This window comes from Falco cherrug, chromosome 3 (assembly GCF_023634085.1).
Source record: "Falco cherrug isolate bFalChe1 chromosome 3, bFalChe1.pri, whole genome shotgun sequence".
Classification (NCBI taxonomy): domain Eukaryota; kingdom Metazoa; phylum Chordata; class Aves; order Falconiformes; family Falconidae; genus Falco; species Falco cherrug.
Genome location: NC_073699.1, coordinates 59,831,413 through 59,859,165, shown reverse-complemented (window position 1 = coordinate 59,859,165; position 27,753 = coordinate 59,831,413). Strand labels below are relative to the sequence as shown.

The following is a 27,753-nucleotide window of genomic DNA, read 5'->3' as shown; positions in this document are numbered from 1 at the left end:
TACCCAGTTTAACAAAAGACATCAAGTAGATGAAGCAGTTTGCTGATGAGATTAACCTTCCCTCCCAAAGAGCTAGATTTGATTATTAATGTTGACGTGTGCAAGGAAATAAAAAAAAATGGCTCAGAGCTAATTCATTCTCAAAGTTGGGGGGGAAGTTTTTTAGAAAATATAAAATTAGCAGTTGGTGAAGACATATAAATGTTTCTGATTATCTCTTTATCTCTTTATTTTATTATAAAATGTTTTCATTTATGTTTAGGTGATTAGTTCCAAATGATTCTTCCATAAAAGGCTGTAAAATGTTAGCTGTACATTCATGTTAACAAAACACTGAAACACTGAACATCATCAGGTAAAAACAGCTTCTTTCTTGAAACACGTTTAGAGAGTTTCTGAATCTGTGTGACCAAATAATTGTTTTCAGCTCCATTAGAATTAATGGGTTACTTCAGATGCAGAACCACAGTATTATGAATAGCAACAGATGATTTAAAGTGACATCAGTCAACTTAATTTTTGTAACTGTCTAAAAATGTTAAGTGTTGAAGTTCTTAACAAAATACCCTCTAAGGAAGTCAAGACTTCTTCAAAATTAATCTTTGAAGATGCATACTGGAGAATTTTTAAGTCTCCTGATTACTAGAAACTAGTAATACCTCAATCAAACAGTAAGAACTTAAATGATACACAAGGCAGAGATTGTATAATTACTGATAAAAGTATATACAGATGTTTTTGTAAATGCTTTCATATTTTCTATTTCATACAAGTTGATGGTACATGTTTAAATGAACAAGCCTGTGTATTGTATTTCAATGTTACAACCTCATTTTTACCACCATGCTTCATTCTCAAGGGCTTTTTTTGAATAACTGGGCATAACGGATGTTGGGTTTGGCTGATCTGAAGTTGAATAAGAAATAATTGTTAGTGCATTGTTTGTTTTGGTTGTTGTACTGCATGAACTGCACATTTTTTTGAGGTGAAAATTCACTACAGAGCTCCGTTCTGTGCAATTCTGTTATCTTTGTGCATTTGAACTTGTGAACAAAACTGAAATTCAAACCTAATTACATGGGGAAAAAAAGCTAAGGATGCTTTTTTAAACATTTTTGCTGATAACTTTCAATTTCAGGAAGAAAACTAAAAACTCTAAAATAGAATGTGCCTGTTTTGAGTATTTTATTACATTAAATACAGATAGCAGTTAAAGAAGGGTGTGCATAGAGCATTATAGTTAAAGACCTTTATTCTTTCATCAAAATGGTGTAGGCTCTGTTATAAAGTTGCAGGTACCCACCTAGAATTTTACAGGTCACTTACAGACTTTCAGATCACTGATCCATGTTTAGTGTTTTGAAAATCTTTTAACAAACTTCTCCACCGCCTTGAAACCTAATCCCTTAGAAACATACATTTAATTTCTTTTGAGGATGATGTAATAGAAATACATCCAACAGATTATTTTTTTTGAGAGGGAAGTGGATTAACATTTTTTTTTCATGATGGCTGAGTCTCCATTGAACATATGAATCAAATATGTAGGGGCCACATAACATCATAAAAAATAGCAGTGCAAATTTTCCTACAGTCTTTCCAAATAATATGTCAGACCTGGTTTTTTAAAGATTATAGGGTATCCTTCACCTTTCTTTTAAGAATGCTGAGTATTGGTGACTGTAATCTTTTCTGTATTTTATGTTGGATGCTTGTACTAGAAATTGTTGTAGTTCACTTCATAGCTATCGTCTTAGTTCTCAGACTTAAGGTGAATGAAAATGATGATGGATGAAAAAAGGTTAGAATAAAGATTTTTAAGTAACATTCTTGGAGGGAACATCATTTCTGAAGAGCTGGAGGTATAATGTTTAGGTTAGTTAATTCAATTATCATCTGAGGAAAGTGAAATCCGATCTCTGAAACACAAGACAGGAGACAGAAACTAATGGCAATAAAGAAGCTGAAACTGCTAAGAGAAATAAAAGGAATATCCAGAAATCAGATACTAGAAATGGCGGGTGAGGATAAATCTGGAAGGCATTCCCAAGGAGAAATGATCTTGTATAGTATTAAAAAAAAAAAAGGGGGTGGGGGGGTGGAAACTGGCACCAGATGATTAGTTTGACTTTGATGGTGATGCTATTCTTGAGTTTTTGCTGAAGTATATAGCAGACTATTTAAGCAGGTCACTGCTTTTCTCTGTCTGTATTTTAAGAACAAGGCCTTATTGGAGGACTTAAAATATTCCAGGTTTAATTGGAGAATTCTGTGTGTATAAAATGCTTGACCAAGAAAAGAATGGAATTGGCTTGTAGGAATATGCATCGGTTGTGAACATGCAATTGGAAAATGTCTTGCATATTGCAAACATCTACATGCAAACGTTCATGCTGATTTTTATTTTTAATCTACTTTCCCTAATTTGCACTGATAATATTTTTCAAAATACCTCTTGCATGTTAGGCTTAAACAGGACAGTTAGATTCTCTAAATTGTGTCCCATCTGGCTGTTGTTCTTCTCACTTCTGTTGTAGAAGTTCAAGGCCCACAGGAATTCTGAGTGTAGGTTTTACAAATAAAAGCACATTCATTGTGAAATGAAAAAGTTGCCGGGAAATTTAAGTTTTGTGTCCTCCTGCTGCTTGCCCTCCTCTATTTATCTTTTGGCTCTGATGGCATCTTTTATATGCTGAGATATTCGTGTTTCCTCTTAAAGCAAAGTGCTTCTGTTGGGTACAGCTGGGTTAACAAGCCTGTAAAGTCAAGAGTATAAATTCCTCAGCACTTGAACCTCTGAAAACTGAAATACTGTGATGAAGGCTGGTGTCACTGAGCCTATTAGCAGGGATGTTAGCTTGCAGTGAAAGTCTCGCACCCCAAGATGTCAGGCAGCCGGGCTGTTGCCGAGAGGTAATTAGAAGCAATTAGCCGGTGTCCCTGCTGGGCAGATGCCTATTACCTCTCTCCTCTTTGTCCTTCCCCTGCTGCCGCCGCAGGGCAGCGACTTGTGGCAGTGATGATCCCCTGACCGGGCGTGCCTGTGCCTGTGTCCGTGCGGGCGGTGGAGGCGCCCCGGCCCCCTCCCCGCCCCGCCGCATTGTGGAGGGAGGGACCGCGGCCGCCTCCGCCGGCGTGCGGGGCCCGGCGCTGTCCGGGGTGCTGAGCCGTGCGGGGCCCGGCGCTGTCCGGGGTGCTGAGCCGCGCCGCGCCCGGGAGGCACCATGGTGTTCGCTCCAGGTAAGGGCAGCCGTTTCCTGAGCCCAGCCGGGGGAGCCCAGCGGGAAGGCCCCGACCGTGCCGGAGGGCTGCTCGGGGGATGCAGGGGAGGCGGTAATGGCTGAACCAGAGCTGCCACCGAGTAGGCACAGGCGGTTGCAAAGAAGGTGGCTTAGCTTCGGGTGTGTTTAGCCATGGAGCCAGAGGTTATGAGGTTCACCCCTGTGGTTCCCATCAAGGACAGGAGCCTCCTGTGCAAGTGTACAGGGTACTATGCTTGTCGGACTGCACAAAAGGGTTAGGAAGGGGGTGACTGGAGAATGAGCCCTTCCCCGGCACTCAGAGTGGTGGCTGCCAATGAGACAATCTCCAAAACTCTGGGAGATATTTTACAAATATCCACCCTACCCCCACCTGCCCCCCCGATATTTGAATGGAAGAGAACAGAAAGTTTGTTCTGTGCAGTTTTTACTGGAACAAAATTGAAGACTTCAGCAGGAGCTCATGTCTAATGCAAGACCTTATTGTATAAGGGTGCAGAATCTCTGCTGTGTAGTATATATGTGCTACATCATAGAAGAAAGGAAGCTACAGAGGACTTGGTACATTCTGCTGAGAAATAGGCAGTTTGCTGTTCAGAAAGCGTTGAGAGGCCAAATAGTTCCAGGATATAAATGTAAGTCATGCATAATACCTTATGTAGTGAAAGGACTTGAAATTAACTTCTTTAAAGATGTATAATTGTCTCTAAAATTAGCGAGTCAATAGAAAAGGGAAACTAAAAGCTGCAACTTGACAATGAGTAATTATTAATACCTTTGTTTTGCAAAGCTAACAGAAGTTTTGTCTTCCTTTGAAATTCTGTGTCCAGCCTGTGAAGGGATAAGGATCCAAAAGCTTTATACATTCATTAAAAAAGTGATCTTGGAGTTGAATTTGCTAACTCAACAACTCAACAGTCTGATGTATTGAGAAATTAATAGCCTTTTTCAACTATCAGAAGTTAATTTTGTCTCTTTAACTGCCCAGTTGCTGTCTAATTTGATCATTCTCATACATCATGTCCTGAAATTGGGACCAAGTTATTTATCTTAATAGAACCAGCAACTGTCTAGCGCACCTTTCGGTATTAGTGGCTTTTTTCTGAACTCCTTTTATCTGACAGAATGTCACCATTAACTGTACCCATTTTTTAAATGCACCATGGGACTAGAATACTGCAGAAAGAGATTACCTCTAAAATAATGAAAATGTTATTTTCTCCAAAGGCTGACAATGAACAAACCCCAAATCTCATTAATAACTGCATGAATTCTTTTTACAACTCTAATCCATAAAGAAAAAAAAAAATCTGTCTACATCTGTCTTGTATAGCCATTCTTATCCAGTCTGCTGCCCATCGTTTCCTTGCAGATGTTGTGATAATATACATGGGGTAACTAAGTAGGACTTTGTAAAAGAGATGATAAAGGAACTGGAGGGGCTTGACAATCTCTTGTATTCAGACAGAGCAAGCCTGAGTAGATTTCATCATTGTTTTTCTTCACTGTAAATCAGCCCTGCCCTGGCATTATCTCTTCTCCAGGTACTTAAAAATAATAAAAAAAAAAAATCAGGCTTTTGTATGTCTTTAGCATCTTCATAGTACTTAAGGCCATATGATGTAGGAATATGATGAATTTACTGAGGAACTGAGTTTCATTTCTTGAGTCAACTTTCTGATTTTATCTCACTGTGATGAATGACCTTATTTTCTGTTTCATTTACTTGTTGGTGGGTGGGGAGGAGGAAGAAAAAGATTTGTCTAACTGTGAATGTTTAGGGTCAGAATGAGAAACATCATTCCAGAATAGGGGTGGAAAAAAGAAAAGAAAACAACAACCAAAATGAAACTCTTTTCCAGAAAAAATAATGGAACTTGTTTATCTGAAGACAAAGATAATATTTTGCATATTCATAAAATGATGCTGTTTTCCTTAAGGTAGTGGATGTGTTATTGCAGGGCACTGAATGAACATGCTATGTTTATAAACTGTTATGTAGAAGTTTACCAAGTTTCAATATTCTTTTTAAAAGGTGAAGCCAATTGATTATTGCTTCAGTTAAGCTTCATTTTTTTTCCTAAATCTTACAGCTACTATGTAAAAAACAACCAACCAACCAAAAAAAACACCAAACCCACAAAATATGCCCCACCAAAACCTCACAAAACAAACACTCCAAACAAGCCTGGTTATTGCTGAGATAAATCAAAATCTTACAAAAACGTTTACTTCTGTTCAAAACTGGGCTTTCTGGCTCATTCTAGACAGTATATAGCTATTTACATATTTACCATTCATATGTGACCTTTCTTCATACCCAGTTTACTCGGTTTAATTTGACTGGGGCTTCATTGCATTTTGTTGTGCTGGTTGGCTAATGATAAGTTGGTGTATAGGAAATGCAATCCAAACTCTGTGAGATGTCTGGGAGTTCATTTTACCTGGAGAATTCCCATATGACACGCTGCCCTTACAATGGGGGTTGATACATGTAATAGAAATGTGGACAAATTGCATATTACAGAGTTTAGCTTCTTTACTTCTCATGAATTGAACTGCTGTAGGCAGCCTTAGAAGTAGACAAAAAAAAGTTTCTGATTGTCAGATGTAAGGACAGAGGTATGTATGGAACTGCAGTAGGGAAGCATAAAATTTCAAGGGTTTGGGTTAGGTCAAAAAGCAAAAAGAAGTCATCATTATTGAATAGGCACTTTTTCTTAGGAGACTCCAGAAGATAGTGTATTCGAATTTTAAAAAATATCCCTGCCAGATAAGCTTATAAGACATTGATGACTATAAATAATTCCACAGATTAAATATCTGTCCTTGTAAGTTAAGGAATGAAAAGTTAGTAAAACATTTATTGGTTTTAAAGCATCAGCAAAAACTATAGAATGCAGCAACCTTTATTCTCTTGGCCCATCATTAGTTTACAAAGGAGTGATCACTTTCAATATCAGGGTTATCAGATTTAACAATAATTTTAAAAGTTGCTAATCAATGTCATACTACTACTTTACAAATTGCTTTCAGTTACTTTTCCCAAAAATTACCTTGGACATAGTCCGTGCTTATTTTCAACCTTAAAACCTTTTCCAATGGAAAGGTGAAATGAAGTTTAAAATAATACTGTTTACTTCTGCTTTGTCTGAACAAGCAGGATACAAAGTTATTTTTGAGGCTCCAAAGATTTATTTTCTGATGCACAAGTCACTCAAACACTTATGTCTTATACCTTTGTCCTGATAAAGCACAAAGATGGCCTGCATGTTTAAAACTAGCTTGGGAATAAAGTTAGAAACCTGTTAGGGATGTCTGAGCTACATACTGAGTTTTCTAAGGAACTCTTGCTAGAGTACAATTTTAGTGATTATTTTAGTGTATTTGGGGACTTTTACTGTATAATGTAAGACCATAAAAGAATTACCAAATTATAGAGTCTCATTGTTGCAGGCCATAGTTGTTCCACCTGGTCAGTGCTGTGTAAAGGTGTGTGTGGTTGAATAGGAATTTGTATTTTTGGCTAAATAATATCTCTTAGAAAGGAATCAGGTTTGATCTGAATACATCAAGAAAGACAGCAGCATTTACATTGGCAGCTTGTTTCAGTGTCTGAACATTTCCATCCTTTAAGCTTGTATCTGCTTTGAATTATGTGATTTCATCTTTCAGGTGAATCTTGTTATTTTTCAATGTAATTTGAAGAATTCCTTCTTACCTGACATGTTCTCCATAACTAGGAATTCACAGGCTTTACTCATAACCCTGCAATCTCAAAAGAAGAAGGAGGAAGAACTAATTTTTGTATCAATATTTTTATGTTAAAAAAGATGTGTGAACACACTTAAACTTTAAATATAGACATTAGAGAGGTCAGAAAAATCACTGCTCAGCACGACAGCAATGCCAGTAACATTTCAACTAGCTTTTCAGCAGCACAGATGCTCTTCACATTTTTAAACTAGGAGTAGTATAGCAGACTTGCATAATGACACTGAAGATCAGAATTGCATCCTGTACCAAACATTTTAGGAATCTCATTAAACTGCAATTGAAGACATGGCAGCTGCACACTGAAACAGATGTGCTTACTTGTCTGAATAGTCCTGATCTCCTCTAGTGAAAAAGCTGGGAAAGCAACAACCTGTTGTGCTGCAGGATGTGAAGACATGACATTTCTTGATAGCCTTTTTCTTTTTTGATCATAGAATTATAGATAGTGGGGAGAACCCCATCTGCAATGCACAGATCAAGACAGTATGGAGGGACCTGTTAATGAGTGAAAAAAATGCTACCAATAACTTTACTTTTTTGAACATAACTTGTTGTGGGATATCTCCAGTGTTTGTGCTGAGTGTGGTATTCTGGCAGTCTCTGTTATGAAGTGCCTTTCACCCATGAGAACAATTGTAGTAAGGCAGAATGGTCATTGTTCCTCTTAACTGCTGTGCTACATTCTACTAATGCTCTAAGTTCTGCAGTGCCAAAAAACCACCCAACCCCTAATATAAGATGTAAGAATACTTGCATAAAGAATTCTTCCTTGTTGTAGTGTTGACAAAGTCCATGTGACAGACATGATTTGGAGGCCACAGACAAGGCTACTTTGCAGGCCTCGTGCAGTCTGGTATAATGGTTTTCTCATCCAGAGTGTGTGATGGCTGGTAGTGAGTATGAAGGCCAGTTACCCTCAAAAGTATCTGGATGCATTTGCAGCTAAGAGCTCTCAACAGTACTTCAGTGTTTGCTGCCTAGTAGGAAGAAATCGTATAGGAAGAAATTTCTTGTTCTTTTTTGCTGAGGAAAAATTGTTTCTTGTGTTGACCTCCCCCCAATGGCACATTGATCTTTCCCCTGCTGTGAAACTCCACTAATAGATCTCATTGGTGAGGTGAAAGAAAATTAGTTCATAGATATTCAGAAATGTGATGAAATTGGCAAGCTTAAAAAGCAGTCAACAATCCTAGGTGCAATATTTATTTAAAGCATGAATCAACATAATGTTAAAATTATTTTTAACAGAACCAAAGGCTTAACCAAATGAGGCTGGCACCTTTTACTTCCATATCACTGGGTTGAATCCTATTCAAGTTGGCAGTGAAAAGAATTCTGTCTTCACAGTGGCGGCGTGGTAGCCTATATTGAAGGAATTGGTCATAGTTGGGGGATGGTGGTAATGAACGATACAGTCATTAACATCCTTACTGGTGCTGTGTATAGGCTCCATGTATTGAGCAGAAAAGTCAAACTGTGAGTGTACAAAAGGAATGAGTTACGCTGACCTCTACGGTTTATCCCTCCAAATCATTATTCTTCTAGATGAATTGCTCTGTTGTGCGTGTTATAGACATAAATAATATGATTCAAACCTTGTAAGCTTTATCATGATAATGGAAATTAAATGCACTTACTGTAAAACACAGTGAAAGGTAGATTTATTCCCCTATCTTCAATTTTGTCTAATAAGGATTTTATTAAGAACATAATCTGTTGTATTAAGTTTACAAAAACTAAGTTAAGCAAAAGTTCTTTGCAAGCAACATATTAATGATTTCTGTATAGGCTTTCTGAAAGTATCTGAGTACTGGTTGCCCATTTGTAGTGTGTTCTTTCCATAATAATTTGCAAGCTCCTACAGAACAAGTTTTATTATTTTTTAAGGGATTGTAATTGGAGCAGAATCTTTACTGATGTTAGCAGAAATGAAAAGCTGACCTGAATAGCCATAAAATGCTTCAGGTTCCTTTAAAATGCCTTGCCAGGGAAGTCAAGGCAGGTGAGCTCTGTGCTTCTGTCATCTGACCCTGCAAATGCCTGTAGTCACATTGTCAGAGGACGCTGTCTTCCTTCTTCAAGAGTCTGAAATTTTCTGCCTGAAGAAGTAAATTGAGCCATATTCTACTCCGATATTTCTCTAATGGTAAGGCAAATATAGTCTCCTGTGGATTACCTACGTTTGCTTCACTCTGTAGTATGCATATTTGATGTAATGACACTGTATTTTCTTATTTTGGTCAGTGAATCCACTCGCTATTTCTCAGTATGCACGGGATGCATATCCATTACTAATTCTGTTAATTACTCACAGATTGACATTATATTGTGTCTCAAAGTAAATTTTCTCAAAAGACCAGAAAATATTTCTCTGGGAAGTTAGAGAATTAGCTCCAAGAAGGGAAAACAGCATGTCATACTGTTGCAAACAGATTCCATCAAGATTACAGCTATAAAACCCCCTGAGTTTTACTCTTTCAAGGTGCACTTTAAATTTATATAATCTTTGGTTCACTTTCTCTTGTGAGTTTGTGTGTATACATACATAAATATAAAAGCTTAGCCTTGATTACTAATAGCCTTATATACGGCTTTTTGGTTTTTTAGAGATAAAGAAGTGCTGTGCTTCAGCTGCAGTTTAACTAGCTGATTTCTGAAATTAGACTGTGAATAATCTGGTATAAATTGAAACACATCTAAAATGTAGCAGGATGCCACTGATTTGCTGGCTTTTGACAGGTTACATAACCTTTCCCCTATTATCTTCACTTTTAAAAAAAAAACAGGTTCAGATTTTGCAAATATTAATTAACCTGTACATAGCTCTTCAAGACCAAAACCCACAAAGCATTGCAGAACACAACAGCTAGCACAATAAATCTTTAGCAGTGAAATATGCCTCTTTCCTTTTACTTACGCGATACAATCGTGGATACCAAGAGTCTTCTAACACCTAGCAAGGCTGGGTATCTCGGTGAGGATTTGTGCAAGTCCACCAGCGAACTTTTTGGTACAGGTTCAGAAGACATAAATGTTACCTAGTTTTCTGTGCTTAATGTTTTATTTTTGGCCAGGAATCTCTGAGCACCTAAACAGTAGAAAATAGAAGGCAGAGGGAGTTAGATGACATGTGGGTCACCTGTATGTGTGCCATTGGACCTCTCTCCCCATGGGAGAAGCACAGCATTTGATGCAGAGAGATCTCTTATTTCGGTATTTGAAGTGTGTTCCCTAAAAGAAATAGCAAAATTGTACAGGTAAGAATTTAAATTTTTCATTAACTTTGGAGCAGCTGGTCCCAGATGTTCTTTAGGAAGTATCTTATTTATAGTGCATTGAACTCCAGCCTAGGAGTTAAAAACCCTCATAAGTTAATGTTAGTTGACAGTATTGGATCCAGAATTTTTCCTTCTGCAACCAAAATCTGAGTATCACACTTTGGATTTGGGTATGGCGGAATTTTCAGTGACTTCATTCTTCAAAGCTGAAAAGACATTGTCCTTAAGGAGTGAATTTATTGCTATATGTGAAAATACCTAGAAAATATGTAAATTGAAATTTTATCATCTGTTTTTAGTTAATCTTAAGTATGGCAAAAAAATCTTACATAAAACATGTTATGAAAATGCTTAAGAATAGGTAATGTATCTCTAGATCCCAAAAACCTCGTAATCTAAAAAACTTCGGAAGCTTCATTTTGGCTGGTGTATTACCGATAGTATGAAATAACACTGGAGTCTTCAGAAAGACAACTATTATATAGCAAACAAACCAAAGAAACTTCCAGGTATTCTTTTCTCTTAAGAAAGTGCAAAAGTCAATGGAAAAAAAAATAATTATGAAAACTCAGGTCAGATACAGCTAATGTCTGGGTTAAAAAGATACAATGAAGTATTACTCTGGAGATGATGTTATGTCCTTTGAGACAGTTCATCTGCATTTCTGCACTTCTTTGCCCTTCATTCCTCCTGGATTTGTGTTTAGAGCAGGGTTGTTCCAGTTTGGTTTCTACAGTTTGTTTTGAGCAACAAAGTAGTTTGTGCTGCCCTCCTTCCTCATACAGTTCCTCTTCTGTGCTGCTTGTACATAGGAGTTAAGGGATGAAGTCGGGGCAGAAAACATAACTGAATTGAGCTGTGTCTTTTCTAGTGAAAGGGAGTGTTAAAATCCCCTGCACACCACAAGTTAGGCGGTTGGAAAAATGTGATGATTCTACATGAATCTACATGATTTTAGCATTTCTGATATGTTCAGTGTCTTCCCTTCTTCCTCAAGCAACCAGGTTAACTGAGCATTGCCCTCTGATACTTGACAGCTCTCAGTCAGGATCTCACAAGGCTCCATTTGAGAAATGAGAAACAGTACTGGACAGTGTTAACTCTAATGCAGTTAAGAATATGTTCCTTATTTAATTTTTTTAAAGATTAAATTTACAACTTCATTGTAGGACCTTTTCATGAGGTTTCTGAACTGGCATCATTACTGACACTGAGACAAATTGGTTCTCTAATCCTGTAAATAACTTAATGATCTCATGCATAAAGCTGGGTTTGTGCACATGTGTTGGAAAGCCTTCAGCCCTGGCTGACTGCCGTGTTCATTCATTCTGGTTGTAATTAACATGACTCATCAACATTTCCTGATTATGGATGCTGTGCAGCCTTGTATTTTATATCTTTTCTTCAAATCAGGCTTCTAGTGCTGAAATTCTAGCACAAACCTATAAAGCAAATCAAAGAAGGCAAATTTTTTAACCATTTCTATTCACAGGTTACAAAATATTCACCAGAAGAGGCTCAGCTGGAACTTCCATGCTGTGGCTGGCAAGATGGAGAGATGTGTCACTGCCCAATGCCAATGGGAGGTTGAACTGAACTTGGTTTCTTGTAGTAGAATACCAATATTCATGCAAAGAATGACACTGTTATTTACTGCAACATATGCACATACTTGTATGTCATTACAAACTTGACAGGTTTAATTTTTTGAAAGATCTACAGTTTATAAACACAATTTAGGTAATATCCTGCAACTTTTCTCCATAAATAGAGCTCGCGTGCATCCATACTGGACCTCGTGATGAAGTCTCATCATCACAGCCTTGCTTACTTACACTTCATTCCATCCAAAAATTTCATTAGTACCATCAGTTGGATTATAAGAATTACAGCAGTAATTTTCTGAAATAGATTTACCAGAAAGCAGTATTTTCTTTGGATTTTTATTGATTGTTATTAATAACGGAAAAATAATTCTAATGTTGCACTGCTGCAGAAAATAGTATAATGGTTAACTATTGCAATGCAAAGCAATATACGGTTAAAAAAAATCATGAATTTTCTGATTAAAGGATATACTTGCATAATCTCATGTGATTATGAGATTGTGAGGTGAAGAAAGAATATCTTATTCATGGCTCTTTCAGCTTCAGAAATTTTGCATAAATTAAAATTGTATTTTTAAAAAAATAGGGGAATACATTTTGGGTAATGGTGAGTTTAAATTATTCAGAAGTTTGCTTACAGGAATGTGATTTTTATTTTCAGTTTTAGATATGGTTAAGCTCAAAGCTATTTACACAAAAAAAAATTTCTTTTTTCCAGAAGAAGAACTTAAGTGGTATTCATTTGCTGGAATTAAATTGCATTTGTTATTCTTGTGAAGCAGAACATAAAGTTTTGACCTCTGACGCATAGCCCTTGGGATTCATGAAACTTGTCATATAAGCTAAGCTGTTCTCTTCAAATGCAGTGTTTGTATTGTGCCTCAAGACAGAGTGAGACCTAACCTGTGGGAGGACATGATGAGCTGTATAAATGTCAGTGCTTTGAGGAAAGGTGAATTAAAATTAAAGACGTTATTTTCTCCTGGGAAAAAAAACGTAACCTTACACAGAAGTGGTAACTGGGGGCCACTAGAACTTTCCTGAGATTGGATGTACATTCATGGTCATGCATGACTGATGTCTTCTCAAAAAGTATGGGATAAATTATTTCTAGTTGATGTTCTCTGAGAGTCCAAAGTTCCTTCCTACCACAGCTCATTCACCATTTAGACCCTGCTCTTCCCGTGTAAGAAATGTTGCTTCAGTTTCCTTCTAAATCACTGATTCTGCACTCACTGAAAGGCGTCTTATTCCCCCACAGTTCATTGCAACCATTAGTGGATCTGGGATGGACTTGTGTCTTTGCAAGGGCAAGGTCATCTTGTGGTAGTTCAGCTTCATGATAGTATTTCCAACAATCCTATGAAAAAATATGGTAGAGAACTTAACTGCTGATTCAAACAAATGACCTGTTGTTGAGTATCACTCAGTAGGAGTGTTTATAAGGCATATTTCATTTAACTTGTAGCAAGCTGAAAGGGAAAAGGTAGAGGGGATATCAGCAGGTGATGCAGGAGACTGCTTTGGTTGCAGGCTGGAAAGGGAGTGACTCGGGATGCTTTGAAGAAATTGCTACCTGAGAAAAAGTCCATGTGCAACCAGAGTGAAGTTCTTCAAGATTTAATGTGTACTAAATGTCCTTTCTCTGTAGCTGTCATTTTCCATGTATACTTTTCCAGGCATATTCCATAGTCCAGAGCATCACAGAGAATGTAGTCTCCCACACAAGATGTTCTTGGACTTAAACTAGTATTAGTTCTAGTAATTGAAATGAAACTTGGAATGTACTTCAAATGCTTTTATTTTTTCAAACTGTTAGAATACGTGGGGAGCATCTTCAAGTGAGCCAAAGGAATTTCAAGGTACTGATATATGGCACTACTTCCAGGTGAAAGTGGAATATGTGACTGATTCCTGCAGTCAGTCCAAGATTATAAGGTTTTTTCAATCTTTCAAACTATACTTTATATTGCAGAACCAGGCTGGAGTTTGCAAATTACTCTTCATCTGTTGTGTTAGTTGGCATGAAACTGACCAGGTGAAGGATAAGGTAATAAAAACAGGCTGAAGAGAATTCATCACATCTTAATGATAAAATTGCTACCTTGCATTTAACATAACTTAACCTGGATTTTTTAGTTCTGTTTACAGAGTTAGGTTGCTGGGGTCCTGTATGAATCAGGTGAGCGTTTAAAGACAGAGAATAAGTAGGAAAGATTTTTTGACATCAAGAGAAAAAAAGTGGTCATTAGACAAGGATAACTAATAGGCAGAATGCTGTTTCTGCTGTCCTGCAAATTGCTTCCAGCAATTACTTCAAGTGACCTTTTGTCATGGAATTTTAATTAAACTAGTTATTATTCCAATCTAAAAAAAATCATAAATAAAAATTAATTGCATCTTATCACCCTAGTAACTCTTATTTTGATTAGCTAAACACCAAATACTTAGACAATAGGAGCCCTGTCTCTGTTTTACCTGATTGAAAATATACAGTTCTTAAAATGCCTTATTAATTCTACAAGCCCTCATATTTCTGCCTTTTTTATGTCTGCAGCAGGCTGTATTTCAGCAAGGTGGAGCCGTTTGATAGATCTGTTCCAGCTCAGCCCCTTTGGGATCCTTGCATGAGTCATCGCTGCCCTCCTTAGTCAATCCCTCTCTGCTTAGAGTAGGTCCAGCATATCAATAATAGAGCTTCTCAGAAAACAGCTTGGTGCTAACTGCTTTCCTCTAAATGAATAATTGGAAGAGGATGTATTGGGGATACTCTTTCAGAGGCTGGTGTTTACTCCTATATAGGAAGTGGAAAAGTTGGGTTTTATGGCAGCCTCACCTGCTAGAATCACAAGAATATAGAAGGCTTGAGGTTGGAGGGGACCTTTGGAGGTCATCTTGTCCAACTTCTGCTCAAGCAGGGTCACCTAGAACCATTTGCCCAGAATCATGTCCAGACGGGCCAGCTGTGAGGGATACCACACACCCAGGGGAGTTTGACTGTTCAACATGTCTGGATCCTGCCTGGCAGTCCAGCTCCCACACAAAATGGTCCCAGTGTAGGCTCAGACCTCTACACAGTGTCAGATACCCCCTCAAAAAGGGCTGTTATTTTCAGTGTGGCTTTGTAATTTAGGTGGTCAGCATAAACTGCCAGTGGTCTTATTGGTCAGGCCAACATCTTTGACTCTGTCCATGTCCAAAGCCAATTAGGGGTGCTACTATCACCCTAACTGTGTTACACAGCTGCAAAATTGTTAAGTCTGTTTGGGCTGTTTTCACTTCCTTTCTGCACATACCTAAACCATCAGAGGCAGGGCAGAAGTAGTCCAGGGGGTTTGGGTGCTCTGTTCTTGGTTTGTTTTCCTAGCAAATAAGAGTCATCTAAGGGGTTAGAGCTGGACAGATGTAATCTAGGTGTCACTTATCTGAGTGGTGCCTTCAGGCAAGCTTTGCTCCACAATAAACGACTGAAAATCTCAGGCAGAAATTCACTGGAAAACTGTCACTTTTTCAACTGGCTGTTACTGCAGATGGCCTTCCTAATGTAAAAATACTTAAAGTTCAGAATTTGTAGATGAAGTGACAAGAACCAAGTAAATAACGGTAAAGCATCCCAAAGGAAAGAAATCGGTAATTTTCAACAGCAATGTGCTTGATGACAGTGTGTTTTTAACAATGACTTCTGGGGTTTTTACTGGCTATAGGGGTTGGCAAATTTTTCACATTTCATATAACCTCATAGTCCGTTCAAACATACTCATTTCTACTTAAAGTTTCATGTTTATTCATGCTTTTGTTAACATTTGTTTTTCTGAACATCAGCCGAATTGGCTGATCTTCTTCAGCCCAGCAAGAAGACTAATTCATTGTGTAATACAAAGTGAGTTCATATTTGAGTAATAAAGAAATAGCTGTACTTTACTGTTAAGTAATACTGAATTTTACCCAAAAAAAACCCTATTTCAAGTGCTGAGGAGTGGAACAAACTTAATCAGGGGAGCTGATTTTGCCAACAATTCCAAGTGATTCCATTCAGTCAGGAATTCCAGCTTAAAACATGTTTTCTAAGTTTTCAAGATCTTAAACTCTTAATTGTAGACAAACTTTATCACCTCAGTACAGTTCAACAGTCTTTTAATTATTCAATTTCAATAGAATTAAACCGCATTTGTATTTTACTTTTAGCCAGAATGTGTAATATGAACATAATAGACATGAGTATATTTTTTTCTAAGTCCTTTCAAAGAAACATGGGAGATAACAAATTATTTCTTTCTCATAGAGTAAGTTTTGATCATTTTGCTGGTGATCGTTTTGGACTCACAGATCGTGGAATTGGAGAACCACAGGATGGTTTGGTTCAGAAGGGACCTTTGAAGATCATCTAGTCCAGCCTTCTGCCATGGGCAGGAACATCTTTCGCTAGACCAAGTTGCTCAAAGCCTGTCCTGGTTTCAGCTGGGATGGAGTTAATTATCTTCTTAGGAGCTAGTACAGTGCTGTGTTTTGGGTTTGATGTGAGAACAACACTGATAAGGAACTGATGATTTAGTTGCTGCTGGGTAATGTTTATACTAAGTCGAGAACTTTTCCAATTCCTCAGGTCTTGTTAGCGAAAAGGCTGGAGGGGCACAAGGAGTGGGGAGGGGACACAGCCAGGACAGCTGCCCCAAACTAGCCAAAGTGGTATTCTGTACCATGGGACGTCATGGCTGGTGTACATATACCTGGGGGGTGGCCGGGATGGGCAGATCATTGTCCGGGGACTGGCTGGGCACCGATCAGCAGGTGGTGAACAGTGGCATTGTGCTCCACAGGTTTCTTTCTTCCTTTCCCTCTGGATTTTACCCTTTCCCTCCCCCTTTTCATTGTAGCTGTTATTGTCATCATAATTATTATTGTTCTTTTATTTTTAATCTATTTAAATTATTAAATTCTTCTTATCTCAACCCTCAAGTCTTACATTCCAACTCTCCTCCCCATCACTGTGGGTAAGGGGAGAGCGAGCGAGCGGCTGTGTGGTACTTAATTACCAGCTGGGGTTAAACCATGATAAAGCCCCATCCAGCCTGGCCTTGAACACTTCCAATGATGGGCTATCCACAGCTTTCTGAGCAACCTGAGAAGTTGATTCCAGTGTCTCACCACCCTCACTGTAAAAATATCTCTTCTTATGTCCAACATAACCTACCCTCTTTCAATTTAAAATCATTGTCCCTTGTCCTGTAACTACAGGCCCTTGTAAAAAGTCCCTCTCCAGCTTTCTTATAAGCCACTTTCATATATTGAAAGGCCACAGTCAACATGAGACATGTTGGAGCCTTCTATTCTCCAGGCTAAACAACCCCAACCTTCTCAGCCTGTCCTCACAGGTGAGTTGTCCCAGCCCTCTGATCATCTCTGTGGCCTTCTCTGGACCCGCTCTAACTGGCCTATGTCTGTCTTGATCTGGATGCAGCACTCCAGGTGGGGTCTCATGAGAGAGGAGTACAGGGACAGAATCACCTCCTTGACCTGCTGGCCGTGCTTCTTTTTACACATCCCGGAAAACAAATTACTTTCTGGGCTGCAAGTGCCCGTTGCCAGTTCATGTCCAATTTTTTATCTACCAGTATCCCCAAGCCCTTCTCTACAAAGATGCTCTCAAGACATTCACCACCCAGTTTGCATTGATATTGGGGATTGCCTTTACTCAGGTGTGGGACTTTGTCTCTTCCCTCAAGCATATCACATCTTAGTAGTGTCTTCCTTAAACAAGAGATTCTACTTTTTGTCTCTACCTTAAATTTCCTTGCAAAAAAATCTTAACATTGGGAATTTATCACAATTCTCATAAAAGCCACTGACCTTTAATTCAGTCTGTTTTCTCTCAGAACATAATTTTTAATGTATGAGTTTAAAAAGGACAGTAAAATACACGTCCTGTTTAATGAAATACTTAAGCACAACGGTCAATTAAGAACAAACTGAGATGAGTATCTTAAACACCTTTAAAATCAAATTTAGTGATGTAAGCACCTAGCCTAAGCTTTTCAATTAACAACTGAGTCTACATGTTCCTAAACACCAGTAGCTGCAGATCACCTTAATTCAGAAATATTTTTTTTTATCAAGATCAGCTTTGAACATTACACAACATTCATTATTATCCAAATTGTCATTTGTGTTAGGAGGCAAGATACTTCCAAAGAGAAACCTCTTAACGTAAATTATCTTCATTACCAAATGTCAGCAGTCACACTACACTACTTTTTTCTTTTCCAGACTTTAGCACTCCAGCAAAACAAGTAAGTGCCATATAAGAAATGCTATTTGTGAGGCTGCTGTAGACAATGTTGTGGGTTTCTTTTTTGTTTCACCTATAGTAATCTGAGCATTTTTTAAAGTTTTTACAAATATTTTTGCAAATGTAGCTAAAGATTAATAAACTGACACTTAACGACATTTTGAACCATAAAGTCAATTGGAATTTGATGGATGAGGGCTTTTAATCTGATATAAAAGTAAATGGAATTGTTAATGAAAAGCTTTTTCTCTGTATGGGGGTGAGGGGCTACATGTCAGGCTTGCAAAATGAAGCCCGATTCCCTATCCCGAAGCACAGCTCGAATCAAGAAGGATGTGATTCACAGCTGGATGACAAAATTCTCCTTCCCTGTCTTGCTGCAGAATGCAGCTGTGCTTGTTTCAGCTGTGAATCCACAGATGTCCCCAGAGCTGTGAAGTAGGTAACTGAGCTGTATGACTCAAAGTCTCCCCCTTCTCTCAGTCCTGCAGCGCTGAGCCACCGAGGTGCTTTCAACCCTACTTATCATCTTCTGTGCTGGCAGGTTTCTTATGTAATAAACTGTTCCCAAGCACTGTCTGGTGTTTGGGTTTTTTCTTTTCCTCCTCCTCCTCTATTCTTTGGGTTTTTGGAGTAGCCACAAATGCTTAGTTCCTTTCTTTGTCATTTGGCTTTGGCAGGTGAGAAGCCAGGGACGGAGCAAGATGAAGTTAAGCTGCAAAATGCCAGCAAGCAGATTGTGCAGACTGCTATCCTCCGAGCAGTGCAGCAAGTTTCCCAGGAGAGCCAGCAAAAGGAGAAGCGAACAAACAGCAGTACAAGCCTCCAGCTAGAAAGAGGAAAATTAGCCAAGAAGCATGAAAAGAACTGAAGGAGCGGGTTTTTTCAATCCTCCGGTCTGCAGTGTTTTCAGCCTTCTCTTTAGTATCAGCCGTATTGCTAGTGCAATGTTACTGGTGTAAAGCAAACCAAAGTATAATCACACCTAGACATAGGGTAAAAGCTGCAATAGTCCTCAGCTGAGAAATATTAAGTGCATTAGATGACTAACTACGTATTTATGCAGTGCCTCCTAACAGAAACAGTAACCATAGCTATAAAAGTACTTTCAAGCACAAGCTATTACGGTCTGGACTTATTCTTAACAGCTTGTTGTCAGTGCACTTTCATTTAAGCTCTGCGTGCAATGTTTATGTCAATTCAGCTGGATGGACTGAGTTACTGGGTTCACTGAAGCTGTCTTCACCAAAGAAATAGTATCCTGTTGAGTGTAGCAGAATGCTTTCAGGCTGCCTTGTAGCATGAGTTTGTACTTTGCTTTGATCAAACATGGGCTATGTGAAATGGCAGTGTAAAGTGGATTTGGTAAGTTCCATGAACCAATTTCTTGTTTCATCTTGGGGAAAAAAAGCGCAATCCAGTAAGACTGCAGTGACTGTGATCTATGACTGTGATCGTAGACCTATGACCCATGTCTTTTTTTAAAGAAGTTAAAAGAAATACTGCAATTTTAATCTACTTATTTGAAATACTTCTGTACTTCTGCATAGAAATCACTTGTGCCTCAACTATTCCTTTTAATTATCTTGATATTGAAAGAAGAGAAACTGATGTGCTGATACAGAGTTTGCTAGCTTTTTCTTCAGTTTTGCAACTTTGCTGGGGCTTGATTTACAGAAAATGAAGACTGGAGTAGCTTCAAAAAAAAGAAAAAAAAGGTTTTGAGTTTATTAATATCTTGAAGGATAGAAATACACTGTGTCTGAATTCTGTCATGGTAGATATTTCTCACCTGCTGGGCGTAAAGTGACTTTAGATATTTGCAATTGTTACATAGATTTTCACCTTAAATAGCACAGCGTCAGAATAGCTGGCAATACAGAACTTATCCTTTAACTGCTTTATATAGCTAAAGAAATCCATGATGTTTCTGAAAATACAAATTAAACAAATGTAGCTTTCACTTTTATGCTCCCGTACTGTAATGATTGCACTATTACACATCCAAAATGGATAACAGTATATATAATTCTAGAAATGACTTGTAGCTCTGCTTCAACTGAATTCTTGTAGTAATACACCTAGAAATATAAAGAAGCTGATGCACAGGATCTGCAAAGGAGACAAACTTCCGTAATTGCTTTTCTACTTGGTTAGATGATTCTCAAAGAGACTTTGGTTTAAGTAATTGACTATTACTTACTGTGTCTTACTGCCTGTGTTAAACAACTTTAGGATTCTTTCCCATGGCCATAGGCTTAGTCATGAATAGCCACATACTGTATATTAAGCCTTTGAAATCTACTTAGTTCCTTTTTGTCTTTTTTAAATATAACAGCACTGACTCATACCAGATAATGATTTAGCTCAATCTTCTTTCACTTAAAAATGCAAAGAAGAATTTGACATGATTAAAATTGTTCTAAATCCTCTAATAATGAAAACTGACTTAGATTGCAAGTACACAGTTGGTTCACTTCTATAGACATTGGGTGAATTTTTCCAGCCAAGAAAACTTTGGAAGGTGGAATCAGTTGGGTCTTGAGGCATCTGTGTGTGTCATAATAGTAATTTTTTTGCCATTAGCTTTTCCATCAGTTGCCCTTTGGGTGAGAGGTAGCTCTTTTCTGAGCACTCTTTGCATCTTTCCTGACTGAAAGCCTAAGAAAACTAATCATCAGTAAAGGTTCAATTCTGAGGCTGATGGGCGTGCAAGTCTAGTAGATGGGGTAGAGCGAGCTTGTTGGAGCAAAATGGTGTTTGCCATGGACTCACCTACAGTAATGTAGGAAGGAGAACTGTAGAACAACAAAATCCCTATCTCTTTGGGATTATTCTACTATTTTTGATGCTTTTTGTCCCCAGAAATTTGCAATATGTCTTTTTTTTTTAGTGTTCCTGGTAATTATTTTAATAATCTTTGTGCAGTTCGGAAACTTCTTTGCATGTCCATTTTTTAAAAATCATTGTGTTAGAAAAAGAGGATTTTCAAAAGCCAGTGAATCCAGGCTTTTGCCACTGCTTGATGTGAGCCTATCAACTCCTCCTTCCATTATGATCTTCCACAATATCCCTTTACTGTCCTCTTTTAGACACACCATTACTCAACCATTAAATCATGCCCATCATTTTCAGTGCTGTTAGAAGTCTAGTATCTTGGAGAGATAAAAATGGTAGGAAGCCTAACAGACCCTTGAGGAAGCTTTCTATGGTCTCCTGTTGAGGGAAAACAAATACTGTAGCTTAAATAGTGTAGTTTTCCCTGAAAGCCAGATAATACATCTCCTATCTACAGTATATATCCCTAAATTAAGGCATGCATTTAGTATCTCCTATTGACAAAGAGTGTTCTGCCCACCACTTGCATCCAGGATATGTAGTTGAGGTCTGTACTGCATGGGAGAGAACTGCACAAAAGAAAACTTTGCCTTTGGCTTGTTATATGTCTACTACATGGTGAAAGCGGGTATTTTTGGTATCTTCACTGACAGATTATATTTTCTGGAGAAAATAGAGAGTATAGAAATTATTACAGTTGTGATGCAGGTCTGATTACAAATAAAAAAAAATATAAAGAAACTCTTAATACCTTACATGCCTCTGGTTTCTCTTGTCAAAAGAAGGGAAGCAATTTTCAGATTCACCAGACAATTGCAAAGCAAGCAATGTTTGTAGTAATTAATGCAGTATTCAGCAATAATTCGTATCTTAAAAGTATAAGATAATTAAAATGGTATCTCTTTGTATTTAAAACTAACTCACCACCTCTTAGCCTTCATCAGTGGTAAGTATAAGGATGCACAAACATGTGAAAGTACATTTATCACAACTCCTTTCATGAAAAAGAATCGGGTGCCTGTGGCTATCCTGCACTGTGCTTGCTATGTTTGTAGGCTGCAGTTCTTTAAATATGTGCTAACATTAAGTGCAGGGGTTAATGTGTCAATACCGAAGGCTTTTCTAAAAAAATTTAAAGTAGGAGAAAAGGTAAGAGGATGTAGAATAAATTCTTGGAAGTATGTGGGATTCCCTCTAAGTCTCTTTTTTACCCTCTCAGGTCTGGGAAGAAATGAAATTAAGGAAAACCTGAATATTGGCATAGCCCAGTTTCTCTCAATGGGTTCCTGCAATGCAGGGATCAACTTGTTAAAAAGGGTTTGTGAGAGTGAGGAGTAAAACTCGAGCTGTTGGTAACATCTTCCCCAACTGACACTCAGTAAGGAGTGAGCAGAAGTACTGATGGAGCCGGGTTTGTACTGGATGGGTTTGCTCATCGTTGGCTTTTTGTGCCTCATGATGAGCTCTGGCAAAACCTTTTTCCCTGTTTTGGGTCTTCCAGAACAAAGGGGTTCTCTGAGGCCTAATAGGCTTTTAATTTGCACTGTATCCTGCCTTTCAAAGGGAGCAAAAATAAGGTCCCTTTTCTCTGCTTCCAGAGTTTCATTCACAAAACCTGGTGGACACGCATGAGCTTTTGTTTTTAACAACCACTGTATCTTTCCTGGATTTAGCGAACGTGACCAACAATTTCTTTAATCCTTAAGACTGAATGGATGAGCACACATACTAGCTGTGTTTGAGTGCTCTGGGGAACACCAAGAAATAGATACATATATTAAATGCATTTGCTTCTAAGCTGTTCTTGTCTGCCAGGCAGATTTTCTTTGTTTAATTAACATAAGCAGCTTTTCTTTTTAAATAATGTTTCCTCCAGTCGCTTGCTACTTGTATTTTGTTACATGAGCTTGCTGGTTTTAACACTAAAACAACAATAGTTTACGTTTAGTTTGGGTGCAATTAGAACCCCTGTGGAATCACATGTTCCATTGTGGTGTGCCTTTTGTCCTTTCTTTCACTCAAGGTGAGTAGCAACAGTAAATAATGTTCTAAAGAAAAGGAAGAGTGTGTGTGTGTTGTGGTGGTGTTCCGTGTTGGTTTTTCCCCCTCTCAGTTGCCTATAGCAGGAGGCCACATGGGGCAGAGCATCATGAATCATTCACATGTGTTGTGACAGTAGCTGGGGTAGAACTTGTACAGAAAGAGAGAAAATTAACTCTTATGCAAGCTGGAAACTGAGCCTACCTAAGATGATTCTAAAACAGTAAAATTCCTGGTAGCCTTAAGGACAAAGTTCCATGTGTGCTGTGAGAGTTGAAACCCATTTAGAAACACCAGCTAGTGAAGACTGTAATTGCTTGCTTTGTGATATGAGGTGGAAAATGAGCACTACTTTATTGTTCTGAAGACTTAAATGCTACCTTTCATGTGTCTATGGAAGACTTTAAATTGTGTCCTTGTCCAGGGTGACCTGTTTGCTCCTGTCCTAGGGAATGAAGAGCTGCTATTTGCACATGTGCATTCATGTGTGCACATGCATCACGGAAGGTTAAGCCCTTGTCTACCAGTTGCTGTAGTAGACACACTTGCCACATATTTGCTTAGTAAACATACCTCCTACTATGTTGCTTCCCCTCATTTCTTTCACGTGACATTTTGTCTTGGAGCTGAGGATTTTAGGAATGAGCTGTGAAAGCCATCTGCTTCCAGAACAAGGAGAGTGACTATAATGAAATCTTCTTTGCTTCACTGGTGGGATATTGACCCTTTTCCACAGCTCACTGAATGTGTTTATTTCCAAGGTGGACTACTGTGTTTCCTTGCCTTCTCTTGCTGAGGGACTACCCATAAAGCTGTGATCATTAATATTTCCTTCCAAGGCAAAAACTGTTCCTGTGACACACCTTGCCCTGACTTGTGACAATTTGCTAGGTCCAGCTGACTTCAGATTTCCCAAAGACCATATACCTGGTTTGGCTTTTTACCCAGTATAGTAGAAGAGCAGACTTTCAGATCTGAATATCTACAGTGGTAAGGATCTAATAGCTTGGTACTCCACCAGCTGAAGTTTAAATGTGTACAGTCCAGAAACCTCATGTAAAACATGTCAGATCTTTAATTCCTTCCATTGTATTTCCTGGAATTATAGATACTTTTGTGCAGCCACTTTGTTATACTGAGCACTAGACTTTATAAATCTATAGGCAGGGAGTCTTGTCATCTTCTGTTCAGATTGCTGAAACCTGCAGGGAGCAACAGAAGCTGTGCTTTTTGGGAAAACGACCCTCTCAGTGTTGAGCTGCTTTTGTAGCATTTCTCTTGACCTTATATGTTTATTTTCATGTATTCCCTTCCAGACAGCAGTCAAGTTAAGAGATTCACAAACTCGGTATCTGAGATACCAGAGGTGCAAGGCCCCAGTGGGTCCTTGCATCATCATCAAGTTTAAAGAAATCGGCCTCGTGCCGTGCTTCCCTCTGGTAACAGGGTGAAAGAACATGAGGCTGCAAACTTCCGTATTTCCTCAGCACTTGAGATGCTGGGATGCCACCAAGTTTCAGCTCAGGAAATGCACAGACTCTTCCTTCTGTTTGCTAAAGCTAGCTTCAACGATCGGTGCCTTAGTCAGGTGACAGCTTGCTCATCACTGTGCTCCGAGGAGCTGGAGGAAGAAGCATGTTGAAATTAGGCCAACCTCCAAGGAATAAGGTTTTGCAGAATGCACTGACCAGGAACATTCCTCCACCAGGTGCAGCAGCTAAACAAGTCCCTTCTTGTGTGGGGTTTTGTTTTGTTGGTGTTCTGATTTTGTTTTAATTTAATAAAAAACCAAAAACCACAACATCCCCCCAAAAAAACCCAAACTCAAAACCACAAAAAGCCCTTGAGTGCTCCATGTTCACTATCAGGCAGGAAAGCAAACACAGTACTCTAGGAAACAAGTTTGGAATTCAAGACCACTCTTCAGGGCACCTGACCACAGAGAAAACATTTTCTTCAAGGTAAAATTGGCACATCTACCTCTAACTTGACTTGTGCCTTCAGCCTTTTCTCCTTTTCCTTATAATGCAAGGAAACCCTGAAGTATGCAAGATAAATTTAACCTTCGCTGCTTGGTTTGCAGTTTTTTGCCTGCTTATTTTTACTCCAATTAACCTGTACTGTTGTCTCCCAAGGTCACTTTTTTCCTTGCTCTGGAAAAAAAATGTTTGAGAAAAAAAAATCAAACAGTCCTGCAGTCCCTGTTTTAATCTCTCTGCTCCAGCATATCTGATGCAACATGTTTTTCCTTGATTTAGGTAAAACTCCTAGTCATTGTTGCATCTTCATTCTTTAAATAGTTTTCTCTGTATCTGCATTGTGTGTAGAACTAGAATTGTAGAAACTACTGCCATGTTATGGTTCTGAAGCTGCATATCATAGATACTAAATCCTCACTTCCCTGAAAAATCCCTTACTCTTAGAAATCAGATTACATAACTCCATCTGCCCTCATAAGAATTAGGTTAACATCTATTTTGCCTGCTGGCAGCCTAGAAAGCTTTATTCCCCACCCCCACCCCCCTTTCAAATATCTACATCTTAGGCTATTGGCTTGATTTTTTGGAAAGTTAAACATGCAACTAGGGAGCGCAGTGAGAGGCAGAATGAGAATTCCGGATAAGGTAAGGGGACCGCATACAAAGCTGACGTATAACTCCAGGATCTGCATGACCTCTGATTTGGAGGTACAATAATAAACAGTCCTGAACAGATTATGATGTCCAGATACTAGCAGTTTTCAGTGTGCAGATGGTGATGCTGTCAGGAAATGTCAGCCTTCAGTCTCTAAACGTCTGTCACATTTCATTAGGGAGCACAGATGACTGTGTTTCCTCACCACTGAGGCCTGACAGCAGATAACAAATGAGTTCTGCTGGTAATTGCCCTGTTCCTTATTATTTTGTGATTCGTTCGTTTCACACAAGTGCCCATATCGCAAAAAAAAAAAAAAAAAAATACTTCCATGTAGGAATTTCCACATTGTTGGTGACAACAAATGTGTCATCACTTAGGGAGATGCCAAATGCTCTGCAGAAGGACAAAGAAACCCAATTTCTTTTCAGTATGCCTTTCTAGAGGAACAACGCATCAGCCTAAGGGTTCAGTGTATATTTGTAGACACCTATAGGAGACAGACAGCCCTTTGCTTTGTGATTTTCCATTTGGGTATTACACTGTACTATGTCTCTCCTGCTGTCATTTACTCCACCTTGGACTGAGACTCCAACAGTTTCTTCAGGCTCAAGGAGAACAACAGATGACATAAAGGGACATGATCAAGCCATGGTTTTGCCCTAGCAGTACAAGAGCATAGCTAAAAATCCTACTCCCTCCCCAGTCTTTGGAAGCAACAGCTGAAGCAACAATGCCTGGTGACCCTAACCTCTAGTGTTACATGACCTTCCTGATCCAAGTAAAGGAGGACCCCACCAGACCACCCACACCGAAACGAACAGGAAAAAAGGCCTTAAGTGGGCACTGAAGACCCTTGAAAACATCAGCCCCAACTCTGAGATGATGCTAGAGCTACAGGGCTGCTCTGAGAAGCTATTTTCCTACCAATTTTTTCTGTAGATCTTTATCTCACGTAACATAAATCACTTATAACATGTTTTTGCAGAAGACATTATTTTGGGTGAAATGAAGCAGCAGTCTCTTTTGGGGAAATAAATTACTTACCAACAGAAACTTGCCTAAGCCAGAGCAGATGCTCACTGCTCGGTCTTTCTCGCCTGCTTTATGTGTGCTTTATGCATCAAAACCCCCAAACCCAAACAGCACAGTAATTCTGGGGTGAACACCATGACAGATGAAACCTAGTGCCCGTGCATGGTAGCACAAAGCCTGTGATATTAGGTGACATGAAGTCCACAACAGAACATACATGTCAGATTGTCAGCAGTATTTTCATAGCCCAGGAAAACTCCATACATAAGTCTTACACACTACTCCTTGTTTCTGGGTGATGATTAGGCTTTTGCCTGTATGTGTGTGTGAGAGAGAGGCTGATACTATGCTTTGTCTTTTCAAAAAGTCTTTCCTTTGCTGTTAATGGAAAAGCGTTAACTTACCTGGAAACAAAGAAAACTTGTTCTGGCTGCAGCTGAAAGAAATCAAGTGATGAGGGAGCAGCTGCACTTTTGTGTTTACGTTTGGTACATTGATAGCTTCAGAAATCATTAGCAACTTCAGAAAACAAAGATTTCCAAGGGTGTTTTCTGCAGCCTGTTAGAGCAGGAGTAGCTAATAAATATTCAATAGGCTTACTTTCAACAGGCAGCTTTCCTGTGTACTTATAAATGAACTTCTTATGATCTTACTCTCTATCATCCACAGTGGTCCTAAAATCTCATGTGAGCAGCTTCTGGTTTTATATATATTGTCAAATGCACCTTCTAGAGATAATGATGGACAGGCATTATTTTCTAGCAAGTGGGGTAAGGGATTCTTCTAAGTCATCTCTTTTCATAGACTAGCTCTACCTGTCCTCCTGCGAACAGCCTGCCAAGTCAGCCAATATGCATCACTCTATACCCATCACAGCAAATCAAGAAAAAAAACCACAGGCCCCAGCTGAGGTTTAGAAATTGTACGTGCTTGTGTTTTAATTGTGTTAAAGGCACATGATGCTTCTGTAAGAACAGCACCTGGAGGAGCACTGGCTC

The 27,753-nt window shown here is 38.7% G+C and overlaps 1 protein-coding gene across 1 annotated transcript; it reads left to right on the top strand.

The window, feature by feature from the left end:
• Nucleotides 1-2,809: 2,809 nt before the first annotated feature.
• AKAIN1 (A-kinase anchor inhibitor 1) lies at nucleotides 2,810-22,183 on the top strand. Its single transcript, XM_027805043.2, has 2 exons — nucleotides 2,810-3,240; nucleotides 18,889-22,183. Exons 1-2 carry the CDS (start codon nucleotides 3,225-3,227, stop codon nucleotides 19,077-19,079), a joined length of 207 nt encoding a protein of 68 aa, XP_027660844.1. The 5' UTR covers nucleotides 2,810-3,224; the 3' UTR covers nucleotides 19,080-22,183.
• The last annotated feature ends 5,570 nt before the right edge of the window (nucleotides 22,184-27,753 follow it).